This window comes from Grammomys surdaster, unplaced genomic scaffold (assembly GCF_004785775.1).
Source record: "Grammomys surdaster isolate TR1022 unplaced genomic scaffold, NIH_TR_1.0 126531, whole genome shotgun sequence".
Lineage (NCBI taxonomy): Eukaryota > Metazoa > Chordata > Mammalia > Rodentia > Muridae > Grammomys > Grammomys surdaster.
The window spans coordinates 17,522,146-17,541,691 of record NW_021621323.1 but is presented as its reverse complement, the minus strand read 5'-3'; the positions used below and the strand labels follow the sequence as shown (position 1 = coordinate 17,541,691).

Here is a 19,546-nt window from a genome sequence, read left to right as displayed (position 1 = left end):
TATATACTCTATAATAACAAAGAGTGAAATGCCACAAAGCTCCTAGTTTGAGCCAGTTTTCTCTTTCACAGAGAAGTTTGTAATCAGGGTCCTATGGTTTGTCACCTTTGGCAAGCAGGGTATACTGGCAAGCATGGTTGAAATCCATCATGAAAATTACTAAACGTGACTAAAAATGCCTCCAACGTGCTCATTCCTGTGGGAGAGTTAGTATTGGAGAGAGCATGACAACATTAGCCTTGAGAGGGTAGAGCCCGTGCTTTGGGTGCGGTATCCCTAGAGGAACAAATGATGCTTTATCTCAATTGTTTGTTTTGCAGGAATAGCCTTTTTGCCTATTTCTTTAAACAATGTAAAGGGACCATTAGACATTTGACTATGACTTGGGGGAGACTGTGCTGAAGTCAGACATTGGGATGTAGCCAGCCGCTAGAAGGCTTTTGTAACATCCACAAAGCTTGAGTTCTGAGTTAAGTCTCTAACAGTGCATAAAACAGGTATGGTGACCACACCTGTAATCCCAGAACTTTGGTGATGGGTCAGAAACCGAAGGTCATCTTGGCTATATAGAAAATTCGAGGTCCTCTCAGAATATATGAGAGCCTCCCCATCCCTGAAAAGGTGAGTTTTACCGCTGTGTTGTTTTATCCAAGGCACATTGTTATAGCCTAAGGACTGGGTACTTCCCAAGACTATCACCAGAGAAAGGCTGACAGCCTAACAGAAAAGACTCTCCAGCATATACTGCTCTACCGTGAAAAAGCTGTCGCCTAGAAAGCCCTGCAGGTGCCGAGTGAATTAAGGTGACCCACCATAATCCAGGACTGTCCTCATTAAGACAATGCGATGTTATCCTTCTGATTATTCCGTTCGATTTCATCTCACTATCAATGTGGAAAACCAGTGATAGCAGGCAAGCTTTTACGCCAAGGACAAACGTCAGCAACTGCCAGGGCAACCAAAACAGGGGCTGCGTCAGTCACAACGGCCAAGTTCCCAAATAAATACTGACTGTTCTTTGGTCTTCAAATTTTGAGTGTTCTATTGTTAAACAGGTTTTAATTTAACTTTTTGTTTATCAGTAACAACTTCCTGAGGATAAATATTCACCAGATTTGGGGGTTTCTTTCTTCCTTAACAGAGCCATGCTGATGACTGCCTGTGATCTCTCTGCGATTACTAAACCCTGGCCTATTCAACAACGGGTATGTTGTTCAGCGGTGATCAAAGCCGAACTAAAAAGTCAAAATCAGGAAAAAAAAATCTCTTCACTTAAAGGCAGCCTTGGACGTAAATAGACTGATTCCTTTATGTATACGAGGGAGGCACATACCTCATCACGTGTTTTAATGATTGTCAGTGTTTCATATAAAGTACACACATGTTCATTGCTACCACCTCTGCCACTTCAGCTGTGTTGAAGAGAGTGATGTCTCAGAGGCACTGGTGTTCATCACAAGTAGAAGCATCAAGCACCCTTAGTATTCTTCATCTTCCATGCCTCTAAAACCAGGAATAGGTGAGAAACACTGCCAAGTTCAGCGGCCAGCTTGGGATGGATCCTGACCCACACCCACCTCATCAAATCACCATCCTTAAATCAGGATTGGGGACACTTCCTCAGTTCTTGGATTGCTTAAGATTATTTTAACTATGCTGAGGGTTTTGTTGTTGTTGTTGTTGTTGTTGTTGTTTTGTTTCCATATGAAGTTTATTTTTTCAATTTCTGTAAAGAATAGTGTTGGAATTTTGATAGTGATTGGGTAGAATCTATTGACTTCTCTTGGTAGGTGGCCATTCCCCTAATATTAATCCTACCAATCCGTGAGCATAGGAGATCTCTCTATCTTCTGGTATCATCCTCCATTTCTTTATTCAGTGTCTTAAGATTTTTATTATATAAGTATTTCACTCATCTCTTTCTTGGTATGTTCGCTGTTTGTATAAAGGAAAACTACTGATTTTGTGTGTTAATTTTGTATACTGCTACTTTGCTGAGTGCATTTATCAATTATAATGAGTTTTCTGTTAGAGCCATTAGGGTTTTCTATGTATGGAACTACATCATCTGCAAATAAAAATTCTTTAGATTCTTCCTTTCTTACTTATATTCCCTTTTCCTCCTCCTTCTGTCTTATTGCTCTAAGACTCGAGGAACTGTATTTGGTAGAAGTGGAGAGAGCAGATATCCTTGTCTTATTCCTAACTTTAGTGGAAATGCTTTGAGCTTCTCTCCATTTAGAATGAGGCTGGCTGTGGGTTTATTGTCAATTGGCTTTATTGCGTTGTTTTGGGTTCCTCCTATCTCTAGCTTCTTCAGGACATTTTCATGAAGGTTTATATTATACTTTGTTGAAGGCCTTTTGTGCAAATAAGATGTTCGTATGATTTCTATACTTGAGTCTACTTATGTGGTGGATTGCATTTATTAATTAATGTATGCCAAACCATCCTTGCATCATTTGGATGAAGCTAGCCTGTTCATGGTGGATAATCTTTTTGCATGTTTTTGAATTGGGTTTGCAAGTATTTTATTGAGAGTTTTTGCATCTATGTTCGTCATATGTGATTTGTTGCTGTGGTGGAGTGTTTGTTTGGTATTGGTATCAAGGTAATACTGGCTTTATTTAAAAAATGGAAATAATCCTTCAGTTTCTATTTTACAAAATAATTTGAGAGGTGTTGCTGTTAGTTCTTCTTTGAGTATATGGTAGAGTCCTTTTCTAAGTTCATATAGGTCTGGTCTTTTTTCAGTTGGGAGATTTTTTTTTAACTACTACTTCTATCTCATTGGATGTTATAAGCCTATTTAATTTATTTTCTTCTCAATTAAGTGTTGTTAGGTCATATACATCTAGAAATTCATACACTTCGTTTAGGTTTTACAGTTGAGTAGAAAACAGATTTTTTAAGCATAGGCTTAGTATTCTCTGAATTTTCTCAGTGTTTGTTGTCTCTCTTTTCATTTTAAATTTTTATTCTACCTTAAAATTAGAGTTATTTTATGTGTCTGAGTGTTTTGCTGGTATGTATGTACCATGTGCATCCCTGGTGGCTGTGGAGTCAGAAGAGGGTCTTAGATCTTTTTGAAACTGGCATTACAGGGGGCTATGAACCATCATGTGGGTGCTGGAAACCAAATGGGTTCTCTGCAAGAGCTCTTGCTAAGAGAGTATGAGCATCATATGGGTGCTCTAACCACTCAGCTATAGCCTTAGCCTCTTAGTCTCTAATTTCATGCATTTGATCCTCTCTGGTTTTGGACTAATTTGGCTAAAAGTTTATCATGTGTTAAGTGTTTGTTTGTTTGTTTGTTTGTTTTTAGAACCAATTCTTTGTTTCACTGATTCCTTGTATTCTATTTTAAATTATTTTATTTCATTGGTCTCATCCTTGGGTTTTATCATTGCTTCCCAGTCCTTTTCTTGTTTTTTTTTGTTTGTTTGTTTGTTTTGTGCTATTTGTTATTTTTTTTAAGCTTTCAGGTGTATAATTATGTGGTTGATATGAAGTTTCTCTGTTTTTTTGTTTGTTTGTTTTGTTTTTCTATGTAGGTATTTAATGCTATAAACTTACATGGTTCTGCACTTGTGGTTCCCCATGGACTTCAGTATATTGCATTTTCATTTTAACTCAGTTGTAGGAAGTTTCCAATTTCCTTTGATTTCCCCTTGACCTGTATGTATTTATTCCTTGTATCCATTTGAGAGTGTTTAATTTTATCTTCACACTTAAATATTCCTTCTAGTACCCTCTGTAGAACTGTTTTAGTAAACATAAATTCCTTAAATCTGTTTTTTTTTTTTTACTTTTTGAAAGTTATAGTTTGATTTCTAGACATACATCTTGGCACATGCATACATACACAGATAGATTGATTGATAGATGGATAGATAGATATAGATAGATAGATGGATAGATAGATAGATAGATAGATAGATAGATAGATAGATAGAAATCTTAAATTGACTATGGAAGTAAAAATAGATATAGTCCATTTAGATAAAAACAATATCAATACTCAGAGAAAGATTAATTTATTTTTGGTGACATTAATACTGTAATTTCTAGACAGGAGAGATAGCTTGGCAGTTAAGAGCAATTTCAGAGGCTGGGTTTCATGTCCCAGAACCTACCTCAGGGAGCTCAGAACTGTCTCTAACTCTAGTTCCAGGAGTTTACACCCAATACACACAATACATAGATAAAAACAAACAAACAAACAAACAAATAAATAAACAATCTTTTAAAAGCAGTAATTTTATTAATTAATTTGATTAATTTTTGGTGCTGGACATGAAATCCTGGCCTTGTACATGTTAGGCAAGCACTCTTTCCCAAGTCCTTGAAACAGCAACTGCTCAAATCTATAGACAGAACTACTTTTAAAACAAAATCATGATAAAAAGACTTCTTATAATTAAAACTTTATTATAAAAGATTTTAAAATAAAAACATGACACAGAGAAATTAGCCAGACTCAAACTCTACATGTGATGGCTAATCTTGGTTGTCAACTTGACTGAACTTGGAGTCAACTAAATCCTAAGGATCTGGGTACATCTTTAAAGGATTATCTTAATCTGATCACTTGACGTTGGAAGATTTAACCTACGTTTGAATCATTTGATGTCAGAAAGCATACTGTAAATCTGGGCTATACCTTCCGGTGGCAGACCAGAGAAGAAGGAAGCTTTTGCCTTTTTGCCTGCATGCCCTTATTCTGGCTGACAAGTTCATCTCTCCTACTGCTGAGGCTTCCCTTCACAGGCATTGCAACTTACTTCTTCAATATTCCAACACAGACCAAAGATCAGCTGAGGCACCCAACCTTGTAGACTGAACAAATACTGGATTCTTGGGAAGCAGCCACTGTTAGACTATTTGTATCCCAGCCTGTCTGTAAGCCACTCTAATAAAGGCCATTGGAAACATTTAAATGGAATATATATACATATTCATATTCCATCAGCTCTGTTCCTCCAAGGAAACCTGACTAGTACAGATTGTGGTACCAGGAGTGATTCTACAGAAAATACAGTAAAGGAAGATTTTTTAAAAATTTGTGGAGCAGACCTACAGTTTCTGGAGCCTCCTAGAAGCTTGGAGAGCACTGAGAATTCACAGTGTGAAATATTTGAGGAATGTGCTGAGAGAAATCCATTTCCTTATTCTGATTGGCCTATTAGGGAAGAGCAAGGAATTTACTGACTCCATGCATAAAACTTTTGACAATTTGTAGAAAAATAAGACAAATAACGGGAGCCATCTGGGTTGCTTCTAGCACCTCTGGACTTATTAACAAAAGAAAAAAGTGAGCTTCCTGATAAAGTTAACAGACTTCTAGCATCTCACTCAGTATACAGTAAGAGTAGAAAACAACAAACTCTGCGGTGCAATTCCAGATGTGCATAAACAGGGCAAAGGCTTCTAAGTGTGTCCTGGGAGAGAGCCTTCTCTCCAGCAGCCATAGAGCGCAAAGCTTGGGAAATCAAACCGAATCCCTCATTGTAAGAATGGCTGGATCACAATGAAAATTCGAGCTGCAACCTCAGGAGGTGTCATCAATTAACAAAGGGCACAGATGGGTAAGAAATTGGATCCTATAGCTTGAGATAGCAATGTGTAGGAAGACCCTACTAAGGCTGAGGACTTTGAGCTCTCAGGTTCTGAAGGGTTTGTCTCACCAGAGGAAGCAGTCTTGCCACCACTAGCAGAGGATGTATCCTTACCTTGACCTCCTGGAAAAATATTACTCTTTCTGCCATTGCCTGGAAGAATTAACCCTTCTCTGCCTGTTGATCCAGCAGTGACTTTCTGTGTAGGAGATGCCAGGCAAGACAATATTGATGTCTCTCAGGGCCTACCCATAGTTGCCTCTAGACCTATAGAGCCTATAGGCTCCTATAGGGGAGATAGAAAGTGTAGTCCGTGAGGAGGTATGCTATACCACAGAAGACCTTAAAGAGTTTGCTAATTCACTTAAGCAGAAGTCAAGAGAATCCACGTGGGGGTGGGTTTTAAGGGTGTGGGGTAATGGTGGAGGAAGCAAACTAGGTCAGGTTGAGTTTACTGATATAGATCCACTGAGTGGAGGCTCAAGGTTTAATATGGAAGCTCGCACAGTTTAGGGTTGTTGTTGTTGTTGTTGTTGTTGTTGTTTAAAAGGTGTCAGCGGCTGGAGAGATGAATCAGTGGTTAAGAGCACTGATTGCTCTTCCAGAGGACCTGAGTTCAATTCCTACCACCCACATGATGGCTCACAACTATCTGTAGCTCCAGTTCTGACACACTCACGCAGACATACACCAATGCTCATGAAGTTAAAAAAAAATATCAAGACCTGTCTCTTCCAGAAAATATCACCAGTGGTTCACTCTATTGATGACATTATGTTGATTGGGCAGAGAGCAGGAGGTAGCAACCACTTTAGACTTGTTAGTAGCACATATGCACATCAGAGGATGGGAAATGAATCCAGTCAAAATCCAGGGACCTTCTACCTCAGTGAAATATCTAGGAGTCCAGTAGTGTGAGGCTTGGAGAGATATTCCTTCTAAGGTGACGGGTAAGTTGTTGCACATGGCCCCTCTCACCACTAAGAAATAAACACATTTAGTAGGCCTACTTAGATCCTGGGGACAGCACATTCCTCACTTGGGTGTGTGACTTTGACCCATATACTAAGTGACAAGGAAAGCTGTTAGCTTTGAGTGGAGTCTGGAACAGGAGCCTCTTTAACAGGTCCAGGCTGCTGTGCAGGCTGCTCTACCACGTGGGTCATACGATATGCAGACGTGATGGCACTTCAGGTGTCAGTGGCAGATAGTGATGCTTTTGGGAGCCTTTAGCAGGTGAACAATTAAATCATAGGGGGGGAATTTCTCTAGAGAAACCTGCAGCTCAGTTACCTTCTATACAGTTAGAATAGACATTCTGAAAATGTGGGCTTCACATTAGATTTTACACTTTAACTATCAATTGTATATTTTACACATTAATCTACCAAAAAAAAGAAAACAAAAAATTAATGATAGATTTGGTGAAACTGGAAAAACAATAGCCAAAGCAATTCTAAAGAATAAAAATCCTTTCAAAAGTATCATAACACCTAACCTCAAATTATACTACAGAGCTATAGTGATAAAGGCAGCCTGGTACTGTCATAAGGTCACATAGGGCTAAAGAGACAGTCATCACTTGATGCTCTTCCAGAGGACCCAGGATCAGGTACCAGCTCACATGGCAGCTTACAACATTCTACAACTCCAATCCCAGGGGATCCAATGCCTTCTTCTTACCTCTGCAGGCACTAGATCTTCATGCAGTGTGCATCATATATGCAGGCAAAACTCACACACATAATAAATTTTTTTTTATAAATTAAACACTTCAAGGGATCAATGATAGGACCCAGAAATAAAACAATAAAGTTATACTCACTTGAGTTTTTACAAAGGATTGAAAAGCATACCTTTGCAGGGAGGGAAGATAGCCTGCCTATTCAAAAGATGATCTTGACAAAGTCTGCCGTCTACCTTCAAGAGAATGAAGTAGGATTCATAGCTTTCAACACTTGTCAAAAGTCAATTCAAAATAGATCAAAGACTTTAATTTAAAACCTGAAATAGTGAGACTACTAGCTGAAAACACAGGGAATATTCTCTAAGACCATGGGTTGGCAAAACTTACACAGCACAGAAACTGGCCCCAAGCATCAACAGCTGCTACCTGGGCCTGTCTGAATTGAAAAGATCCCCCCCCCCCCCAGCAAAGGAGACCATCAGCAGAGCAGACAGACAACCCACAGGATGGGAGCAGGTCTCCATCAGCTATGATTAGGAAATAAAACTGCCAGTCCACTAGTGAGCTAACGAAGAAATAGACAAGTTTTCAAAAAAAAGAAAGAAAGGAAGAAAAAAAGGAAGGAAGGAAGGAAGGAAGAAAAGAAGGAAGGAAGGAAAGAAAAAAGACACAGAGATGGCCAATAACTATTTTAAAAAGTGTTCAATAATCCTAGCCTTCAAGGAGATGTAAACTATTTTTGAGATACCATCTTACCTCAGTCAGAATGGCTCTTGTCAAATTTAACAACAAATGTTGGAGACGGTATGGAAAATGGGGTAACCATTACTCACTGCTGGTGGGAGTGCAAGTTAATACAACCATTATGGGAGTTAGTTTAGAGGTTCCTCCAAAACTTAAAGGTAGAACTGCCATACGGCCCATCTACACCTCCTGGGCATGTATTCAGAGCACTCCATACCCTGTCACTGCAATGTTTGCATGCTCATGCTTACTGCTGCCTTATCCACTATAACAAAGGATAGGAGTCAACCTGGAAGTCTATCAACAGATGGATAGATCATAAACTACAGTACAAATATAAGCTGGAATACTATCAGTGCTAAAGAAACATCACAAAAAGTTTCATGAAAATGGGTGAGCTTAGGATATATAATATTAAACAAGGTCACACAGTCTCAGAAAGAAAAAACTATGTTCTTCCTAATATTTGGATCCTACCCTATAATGTGCAGACACAGATATGGATGTAGATGTATAGCTATGTATATATCCGTAGATGTAAGCAATAGTACATGCAGGAAGAGTGCGATTTAGGAAGGAGAGCAAGAAAGAGTAACTGGCAGATAATGGAAAAATCCAGGGAGTGAGCATGAGTCGTGAGAGGATGCAAAAGATAAAGTAATTTTTAATGATCATTATGATTTAATTGGACAGTTGGCTCAGTGGTCAAGAACACTGTTGCTCAGAAGTGTCTCTAACTTTAGTTCCAGGAGTTTACACCCACTGCACACAATACACACATAAAAATAAATAGATAAATAAATAATCTTTAAAATAAAAAGCAGTAATTTCATTAATTAATTTGATTAACTTTTGATGCTGGACATGAAACCCTGGCCTTGTACATGTTAGGCAAGCATTCTTTCCCAAGTCCTTGAAACAGCAACTGCTCAAATCTGTAGACCTACTTTTAAAAACAAAAGGTCTACTTTTAAAACAAAATCATGATAAAAAGACTTCTAATAATTAAAACTTTATTATAAAACATTTTAAAATAAAAATATGACACAGAGAAATTAGCCAGACTCAAGCTCTATATGCGATGGCTAATAAAAGGAGATCTGGATTTAACTCCCAGCACCACATGGTCATTCACAACCAAATGTAACTCCAGTCTTAGGCGGTCTGATACCTTCTTTCGGCTTCTGAAGATACTAGACATGGACATGGTACACAGATACACATGCGAAAACAATTCTCATAAATATAAAATAATAAATAAATGTAAAATATCTTTAAAGATAATCGTTATGCCTGGTAATTTTATATTGACACTCAATTCATATTGTAGGTGATACGGGATAAAGGCAGACATGAAGCTTGAGCAGTGTGGAGAGCTAGGGTTTTAAATACGAATGGAGAGGTGTGGATCTCAGGCAAGTGGTCTTAGAAATCCTATTGTCCTGAGTTTGAATTGGAAATATCCTGGGAAATTATGCAGCATTCTAGTTCGGTGCCCTGAAAGAGTTAGTGCACAACGAACGGCCAGCGACTGGTACGAGCTTCTGCTGGACTGTGGCCTCTGACTGACTCAGTCTGGAGCAGCCGTGGGCTCCTTCAAGACATGACTGGTTGAACTAGGGAGCAAGAAGGTGAACACAGGCAGCCTTGTTACACAGAAAGAGAGGAAGTTTCCAGAAAGCCGTAGAGTTGTGTCCAGAGAACAGAGACCCAGTCCAAGAAGTGTGCAGTGGTCAAAATGAAAGAAGTTAAACACCCAAAGGACTGAAATATATAAATATGTTTAAATCCAATAATTTAAATAATAAATCTATTAATAAAAATGAAACCTGCCAAGTCCAGAATGGCCATGTGACAATATGATGTAGTTTCCTGCCCATGAAACAGAGCCAGCAGGACGTGGCCTTCCTCAAGTGTTGATGGTTGCAAGGGGTATAAGGCTTGTATGTGTAATAGTAGTAATAATAATAATTTAAAAATGTATAATACATTTTTTCACATTCCTACTTTGAGGAGTGCCTTCTCTGCCAAGATTAATGACTCCATTGATAATCAGAGACAGCATGAGTCCAGGAATTGAGAGTGTGTCTATGTCTTTAACAAAAATGGTAAATTCTGGGACCTTCAGGACAGCCCTAAAAGCTGTGGAAAAGAACTCTGAAAAGATGAGTTTGAAAATATATAATTTCTCAACTATGTAAAATATAAGGATGCAATATGAATTGTATCAGGAGCTTCACAGATCTAAAGGAGCAGAGGCAGCTGCACTATGAGCCAGCTTGTCAGAAAGACAGACAGGTAGATACAAATGCAGGCAGATTCCTGAGTTCAAGGTCAACCTGGGACAAAGCGAACTTAGGTCCAGGTGTGGTCAGAATGGTGATTTCAGGACAGGATCTCACCCAGCTATCTTATTTTCTGCTTGTGCTGGCTGTCTCTTCTTAAGAATCAAGGGGCTGGGGTCATAAGATGCTGACTCATGGGATAATCAAAAGGCGACTTGGAGTAAAGACTGAATTGATATGTTAAATAAAAACTAGGCTTTTGATTTGCCAGAGATGAGCTATCCAGAGAGTTTTTAGAACAGCAAGAGAAAGCCAGAGTGCAGAACACAAAGAGCAGTCTGGAAAGCTGTCTTGTGCAGTACGTGAGCCAGCAGCTTGGGCCCACGATTTGACTTTGATTCATTTGCTTTGCAGCTCTCAAACACCTCTTCTCTCCTAACCCCTCCCCAAGCCGAGGCTGGTCCTTGACTACCTTCTATTGTCCCCTCTGGTAAATGCTTGAGAACCTAGTGTGTTGTTAACGGATATACTTGGAGGAAACCTGCTTTCTTCAATATGAATTACATTGAAGCACAATCAAGTAATTGATCTGGGATACTTTCTAGGGTATTTAAACTAATAAAATAAACCCAAGAAGTGTTGGTTTTGACTGTCACTCTTGTGAAAACCCTTAAATAAATAGACTCCAGAAAACACCAGCAATTAGTACCAGTATCACAAAAAGAGGGGCAGATGCCATATAATTAGCCTTCAGCCTCATGCCTAAGGAGATGGGCTGAGAAGAAAATAAGAGATCAATCTAGCTGATCCCCGAGAAAACCACAAGTGGCATCATAAGGAGGTGCTCTACAGAAACCAGACTCTGAGAAACTATAAGATAAACAAACCAGAATATTCATCAGCAACAGAAATTGCAAGAAAAAGTCAAAAGAGAGATTACAAGAAACAAGACCTGTCAACCAGTTTCAGTACAGTATTTGGTGGTGTCTTTCATATACCTTTTATAAACAGGTGCTTAGGACATGGAATTTGCTGTAACATTTGTCTCCTAGGACTGCCAGAAGCTACATCCATAAAGTCTCATCAACCTGACTATCCAAATGTTAGCTGAACAAGGATGGCACCAATAGACATGATAACATGGTTGGGGAAAGCTTGCAAGGCCTCAACCCTTCACAAAGACTACAGACAACTAAAGAACAGTGGGGGCAGGAGAAACCATTGTCCCCAGCATGCAAGTTGATTGTCCAATACCAAATGGTCAGCCCTGAAAATATATATACAAGTTTCATTACTCTGACTGAGCAGCTTGTATTTGTGTAGTTAGAAATATATATGTGTGTGTGTTTGCACATGCACACACACACACATACATACACACACACACACACACACACGCACACACGTTATAACAATTAATGAAAAAAAAGAAGCCAAGAATTTGAAAACAAGCAAGGAAGGTTATATAGAGATGGTTAGAAGGAGGAAGCAGGAGAGGGAAGTGCTATAATTATATTTATAATCTCAAAAATTTTTAAAAAAATAATTTTTTTCAAAAGAAGACAGGAAGTGGGGAGGAGGGATGGGGAGGAGGGGTAGATCTGGGAAGAGTTAAGGAAGGAGTGGAGGGTGGATATGATCAAAACACACTGTATGAAATTCTTAAGGAATTCTGCACTTTTTAAAAAAATGAAGGAAATGGTTGCTCAATAAGTAGGTGGTTATTCATGCAGGTAGGCACAGGCTTGCCATTGTCTGACCAAACAGAAAGGTGTTGCTTTCTGCCTAGTTACAGAGGACCATGGCATTGTGACCGTGGGGTTAAAGCAAATGCAGCATTGTTTCTGTTTCTTCTTACTGTTTCATCCTAATGCCACTAATGTGGTGGAAACAAGGAGTTTGCTACATTTCATTATCTTCATTCAAAGTCTCTGTTTGAAAGACATGCCTTACCCCCTAACACTCAGCCTGCCATGTGTTTCAGATAGCAGAACTTGTGGCAGCTGAATTCTTTGATCAAGGAGACAGAGAGAGAAAAGAACTGAACATGGAGCCGGCTGTAAGTCTACTGCTTTCTTGGTAGAACTCTTCACTGCATTTTAAAATTAGATGCTTGTTTTAGAGACAGGTTCTTACTGTGTATATCAGTCTGCTGTCTGTCTTCAGTCCTTTGGTGCTGATGTGACAAGCGTGTGACTACACTTGGCTAAAGTGTATACTGTTTCTTAGCACTTCCATGACACCTTTCCTTGGGTTTACTACGTAACACTTTCTCTCTTTTTAAAAGAATTACACATGCTGATTACAAAAGCAAGCTAGGAGGATGAACATTGCTTCTACATCATGCCCTGTATTCTCTTGTGGTTTGTTTTCTCCACTTTAATGTAATAAGGCACTTTCATTTCTAATAGGATCTTGGGTATATATGGATCATAATTACATGAAATAAATGCAGCCACAACTTAATTCACTCCCTTTGCTGTACTATTTGCCGCTTTCATCGTTACAAACCGCAGCGATACACAGCTGCACTGCCCTTCTTTACTGTTCTGTGGAGATAAATTTCCATAAGGGAACAGTGACTTTAAGAGTGTTTGCATAGCAACCTATTAATATGAATGTTTGCATCTCAAATGGGAGAGAAGGATCCTTCCCGAACCACTTATTTTTTAGTTACTTCCTTTTCTTTGTAGGATTGGGAATATATACATGTACATGTATGTATATGTATGTATGTATATGTGTATATATGTCTCTCTGTATGTATTTGTGTATGTTTGCACCCCTTAAGCTAACCACTGATTCATCTTTTTGCAGCCAACCTTTCCCACATCCCTTGAATAAACGCAGATCTGTTTGTGTGTATTTTCAGGATCTAATGAACAGGGAGAAGAAGAATAAAATCCCAAGTATGCAAGTTGGGTTCATAGATGCCATCTGCTTGCAGTTGTATGAGGTATTTACAGAGAAAATGCTAGAAATACCAGATTGCTAAAGTTAGATTATGTTATGGATTGAATCTGAAGTGCATCAAAGAGATTAACACTAGATGCATATTTTTGCCCCTAAGTCAAAAAATAACCCCATAATTATTACTGGTATTGCTTCTTTTTGCTGACGAATATGATGCCTGTACAGAACAAAGGATACATTTCACATTTGTTATTTCACAGAGGCTTTGACTCACTCCTGTGTAAATAAATATCTGTGGAGTGCCTAGGGTGGGCTGGACACTGACATGGTAATTTAGGGGCTGCTCAGAGCAGTGTGCTGGTGCTGTCCTCGAGGGGATATTTCCTGCATACTCTGTGTTAGCCTAATCTTGCTAAAGTTTAATTTTACCTTAAGTACAAGAAATAGTCACCCAACTCTTTTTTCTAACTGTCATATTATGGCTTAGATACATTAAGGACATTTTTTTCTGAGACTTTTTAAAAGGAGGAAGTTACTGGAGTACAGGCTCCGATTTCCACCCTCTGCCAGTTTCACTTCTTGGCTTTTTATAGCTTTTGTTCTTCCGGCATTCCAGCAAAAAGGAATCTTCTAATATTCAATGTTTAGATTATTATTATCCCAGTACAGAAAGGAGATGGTGTCTTTGTTTCTAAAAAGTTCAAATAGGTTTGAGTTTTATTTATTTGAGAAATTATCCTGGAGTTATCATAAAAGGTTAAGACCAGACAAAAGCTACAATTTTCCAGTCCAGACATTGTAGATTCAGTAACTGGATCTGTAAAGTTCATCTTCCATGGAGAGAGAATATTTGCCCCAAATGTGTAGTTAGTGCAGACCCCAGTTGAGAATCGGGTGTTTTTGTCCTTATCCCAGGGTTCAGTGTTCTATTGCTGTGAAGAGAGACCATGACCAAGGCAATTCTTAAATAGGAAAGCATTTAATTTGGGCTGACTTACAGTTTCAGAGGTTTAGTCCATTATCATCATGGCCAGAAGCACACAAGTACAGTACTACAACTTCATCCACAGGCAGAGGGGGAGAAGGAAGAAGGGAAGGAAGAAGAGGTGGGGGGAGGGAAGGAAGAAGGGAGGGAGAGAGGGAGGAAAGGAAGGAGGGATTAAAGGCATGCCCCACCACTGTCCAGCACCTGAGACATTTATAACGACCATAAAATACTTATAAAATATTACTAAGCCTTGTTGTTGAGCATTTGTCATGCCTATATCACAAAGAAAGCTACAGCAAATGTTCTTGTAGCTAAATGGCACTATACTCAGTATATAATAATAACCTTTATGAAAATCTTGCATTAAAGTAGTACATTGTATAAAGCCATTCTGTGGGAAAGCACAGGTACAGCTTCCCACGGCACCCTCAGGAAGCACCAGCTTGCATAGAGTAAGATCGACATAAGTGAGCCCCCACGGCTTAGTGTTTACATATTTTTAAGATTCATTTTTATTCTTAATTATATGTATGTCTTTGTGTGAGTATGTGCAAAGAGGTACAGGTGTTCCTAGAGGCCAGAGCCTGTGGACCCTCTGGAACACTAGGTTATGAGGCACCAAACATGAGTGCTGAGAACCAAACCCAGGTCCTATACAAGAGCAATATAAAGTTGCCAAGCCATCACTTAACCCCGCACGCCCCTCGCTATCAAGCTCCCTCAGTGTTACTCTGAAATGCCTGTACTCACTTTGTCCCTAAGTGTGCCTCCTTAGCCCTGTAGCCTAAGGGGAATGAATCCCTGGCAAATACTCTATTTGTTTCTAGGACTTAGGAGAACGCCCTCTGTGGTGCTGCTCGGGCAATGAATGTGGCCCTGGTGGCGAGCCTGTGGCGGAGGCTTCTCTCTAGTTGCTTTCCTTTCTTTTCCTTAGGCCCTCACCCACGTATCAGAAGACTGTTTGCCCTTGCTGGATGGCTGCCGGAAGAACAGACAGAAATGGCAGGCCCTCGCAGAGCAGCATGAGAAGATGCTCTTTAATGGGGAGAACAGCCAGGCCAAGCGGGACTGACAGCCTCCCTCAGCCCCGCCCCCACCCACCCCCCCACACACCGTGTGCAAAATGCCTGGTTCCGCCATACACTATGCAGACTTGAGTGCACTTTGCCACTACTGTATTTTATTTTTGCACAACTTTTGAGAGCGTGAAATGTTTCAGAGATTGCTACCTGCTTTCCATAGTTTTGTTTCATGCCACTGAAGTGGAGCGATCAGTCATGCCCGCTCTAACGCTCTGATAAGAACGGTGTAAACGACATTCCTACACTCAGCGTTGTCATGCTTGGGGATTATTAATAACTGACTTTTGTGTTTCTGAGTCACCAGTCTTTCAAAACACGTTAGGAATCGTTCTCAAAAGTGGGTTAGGGGCGAACCGAATGTGTTCAGGGACGTTTAAAGCCATCCTGAAATTAATGCTGAGTGGCTGTTAGGGAGAAATGAGTATCTTTTAACTTGTCAGAAGTGTCTTAACCTTAAAGTTGAAGAATTGTGATACAAGAAAATGTGGTACCTAATTGCCCTGCTTTTTCTGGGATGGGGAGAACTTGCGGTACATCTTTGTGGTTCTAGCCCATCCATGCAGCCGCCGCCCTTCAGCATGCAGTCTCAGCACTGCGTCTAAACCCCGGGCCACATGACCCCCCTCCCCCCCAAAAAAAAATAGAAAATGAATCGAACCAAGCAGCTGCATTAGGGAAGGAGTATCTATCTGTTCCAGATGTGCAGAAATGTTTGTGTTTGGGCAGAATTAGGATTTGATATATTAATTCCCACCCCTTTCCCACATCCTCCCAAAGAAGCCAAAGTATTTGGTCTGGGTTTCTAGCATCAATTTGCGTTAAAACGGTTTCTTTCTCCCTTTTCTCTTTGCTTAAAAGTTCAACATGGTCATTTTAATCCTGTGTATGTATATTTTATTATGGCTTTGTTCTTCCTCAGATATGAAAAGGCAAAGCAGGTTGTACTGATATTGTTTTGTATTGGTCAAGGCTAATCCAGGGAATTTTCGCCCAATGCTAAATGTATTCTTGTTGTAATACTTGTATTTTTTTTCAGAATTTTATTTTATTTTTATTTCATGTCATATAGATGAAACCCGTGAGGTTGATCTAATGCACTGGTGTGTAAATGATACAGACTGTAACTAATAATAATCATATCAGCATACTTGTGTACGCCTATGCAGAGTATAGCTGAGCGGCTTAGAGGACATTCTACAAGCCTGGCATTGTGCCCCACACACTGTGACTGAGCAGCTGTGTTGAAATGCATTCATATACATGTGAACCTTCTCCACAGTCCTCTGACGTAAATCACTAAGACTATTCTTAAAGATGACAGATTATATGTGGGGAGTTTGTCTAACATATTGACAGGCAAGAAGTCATGTGTTTCCAATCAAGAAGACTGGAAATTATTTGGCTTGCTTTAGGTAATGGTTTGTTTTACTCTAGACATTAACATAGGAAAAGCACTACCATGCCTTTGATATTTTTTTGGTGGGTATTTTAGTTCAGACAGAGGAGAATGCTATTTTATTCAAATAATTTTTATTTTATAGGAAAACCATTCCTCCATACATGGATTTCTATCTGTGGTACAAGAACACAAATCATAGGTTTTGGTCTTAATGTGAATATTGCCTTTCTAGTATCCACTCAAGTTGGACTCTATTTATAACATTTTATTGTTATAATTCCTCTCTCATGCTGCCATGAATCAATAATGCTCATAATGAACAAGAAAGTGTTCTTGTCCTGGACTGTTCACTTGACAGATTGCTTGGCTGGCTGTAGTGAAAGAATATGGTATCATTTCATTTTAACTTTCAGCCAGAAAAATCCCCATGGTTTGGTAACGTGTCTGTAAAGTTTTCTGTTCTTACAAGTTTAGAAGTCGCCTTTGCCAGTCAGGATGCTTAACCTCTGCACCTAAGGAAGCTGTGTTCCTCATGTAGTTAGGTTTGGACAAAGCCCGTGTGTGACGGCAATGTTCCAGGAAGCAGCTAGCTCTTAAGCCCTCCTCATGGGCCTTTAAGACCACTGTCGGAAAAAATTGGGTATTGAGGTAATGACCTCATTGCGCTGGTCGTTTCTTCCTTGAGTTCTTTAGATGGACAACAAATACTATTAATTCACTCCACACAGACCTGGCTCAGAGCATAAATGTAGGATGATACTCTGTCACTGGTTAGCTAATTATGACAAAGAACTTCTTTTAGCAGCAGCGTGGAGATAAGGGTATATATGAAAATGTACTGGAAATACTGGCTTCTTGGAGGAACTTGAGTCACAGAAATTTTTGCCTGCCAGCTAAGTGCCTTTCCTCTCAGAACGTTGCTGAAGTGTGAGGCTTAGCACCTATTACATTTCCAAATTTCCTGTTTCTCACTAGATTACACTTCTAAACCTTATCAGGTAAGCGGCATGGCCTTTTTCTTTAACTTCATTTACAATGAGAAGAGACGAAATGTTCCTTCTCTCCTATAAACAGCTGGCTCAGATAAGGTGGTAGAATTTAATTACTGAGTACCAACCATGCATCAGCCCTTTTTCTTTTTTTTATTAAATCCTCTCCTTATGTTAGGTACTGTGCTCAGATGCTGGAACACAGCAGGAAGTCCTATGAGTTCATGAACCACCCAGGAAATGATTAAGGGCATCATTTCTCATCCCACCAACCTAATATGCAAGCGTGCGGGGCTTTCTACCACGTTCCTCTTCATCTGTAACGTACACACTATGCACTTTCATCCAACATTTCTTAAGAATATGTCGGTGAACATTCTGTCTTCCTGTTGGCGTGGATCAATTACCATTTACCTTGCTGATAGCTTTAAGAACACCTTACGTAAGGAATCACATCTTCCACGACATAGGTCATGTTTCCATATTGCAGCCAGAGAGAGAGCGAGAGCGAGAGCGAGAGCGAGAGCGAGAGCGAGAGCGAGAGCGAGAGCGAGAGCGAGAGAGAGAGAGAGAGAGAGAGAGAGAGAGAGGTGTCAGAGTTCTCACAGACTATTCAACTGTAGATTTGGACCCTATCTGCCCTCTCGCAGAGAGCAAAGAAAGAAGTATTAAAGCTTACCTCACCCTTCCACACTGTTATCAAAAGCCTGTGTAGACATGTCTTGAATGTCATTGAAAGTAATGTAAATAGCTGAAAAATATAAATTTCTATTACAGTTTAAGAACTCGAATGAACCATCACTCGCCACTGTTGATGATCTATTTGTATTCTTATGCCTTTTCAATATACCTGAACAAATATATAGTTTCTGGCACTATTTTTATACTAGCATAAAAGAGTTACTATGTAAATTATGTTTTGTTGTGAAGTCATCTAAAAATGACTGAAATGTTGGTCTCTTTCCTTTCCTTATCCCACATTATAAACCATTTCCAATGATCCTTCTGTGAGCGTGTCACGCTCTCCAGAAGCACACGTCCGCCTGCCCCGGTCCCTGTGGAGTCAGACCTGGTCAGGGCAGGTGGGAAGTCACCACGTTGTCGGTTGTCATTTGAAGTGCTGTAAAAATAAAGTGAACAAACCAGAATGTGTGTGGTGTGATCACTTGGAGCTCTGAGACTGAGGGCTTTATTCTGGGAAAGCCAGCCCAGCTGGTCTGAGAGAACTTTACACTGTGGCTTGATCACCAGTTAGTCCTCAGTTAGACTCTTCGATACTAGTCTTTTCTTTTTTTTATCAGTAATGTCTCATGCTGCCAAATTTTAGGGTGGTGTTTCCCACTGTATCGGCACCGTGGAGGGCCGTGATATTATTAACAACCTGATGTTCACAGGGAGCTAAACCTTAGGTGTTTCCCTCTTGCCCAATGGCTCTAACTAGAGTCATGTCCAGATGTGTACCTTCACAGCCAATGCTAAGACTACACCTTGCTCTTTTTGAAGGTAGTGTCTTAAAAGTCCCACATCCAGTCTTATTGGATCGAATGTACTGTCTAGAAAGAAGCTTTATAAGCAGCGTTTCTCAGCCACTTTGGTTCTGTGGGTATCATTCCTTAATTTAGTTCTGCAGATAAAGATTAATTTAATGCCTCAAGATACTCGCTGCTGTTTCTGGTATAAAAGACAACATGGTACAGATATTAGGTTTTTATTTTTTGGTGGCACTAGGCAAACCCTCTTAACTGGTTGGGAAAACATCTCACCCCAAAGCGTGTCACTAGTACCCATAATCGAATACTTACAATTTCTAACCATGAGGGGGCGCCAGAAATTCATTTGTA

The 19,546-nt window shown here is 39.7% G+C and overlaps 1 protein-coding gene across 1 annotated transcript in view; it reads left to right on the top strand.

Moving 5' to 3' along the window:
• Pde5a (phosphodiesterase 5A) overlaps positions 1 to 15,335 on the top strand; it is a 129,893-nt gene extending 114,558 nt beyond the window's left edge. Inside the window, exons 18-21 of the mRNA XM_028760384.1 lie at positions 1,142 to 1,205; positions 12,319 to 12,393; positions 13,207 to 13,290; positions 15,170 to 15,335. Of these exons, the coding sequence (XP_028616217.1) occupies positions 1,142 to 1,205; positions 12,319 to 12,393; positions 13,207 to 13,290; positions 15,170 to 15,307 (361 nt within the window). The 3' untranslated portion in view covers positions 15,308 to 15,335. The remainder of the gene's footprint in view (positions 1 to 1,141; positions 1,206 to 12,318; positions 12,394 to 13,206; positions 13,291 to 15,169) is intronic.
• Positions 15,336 to 19,546: the final 4,211 nt, after the last annotated feature.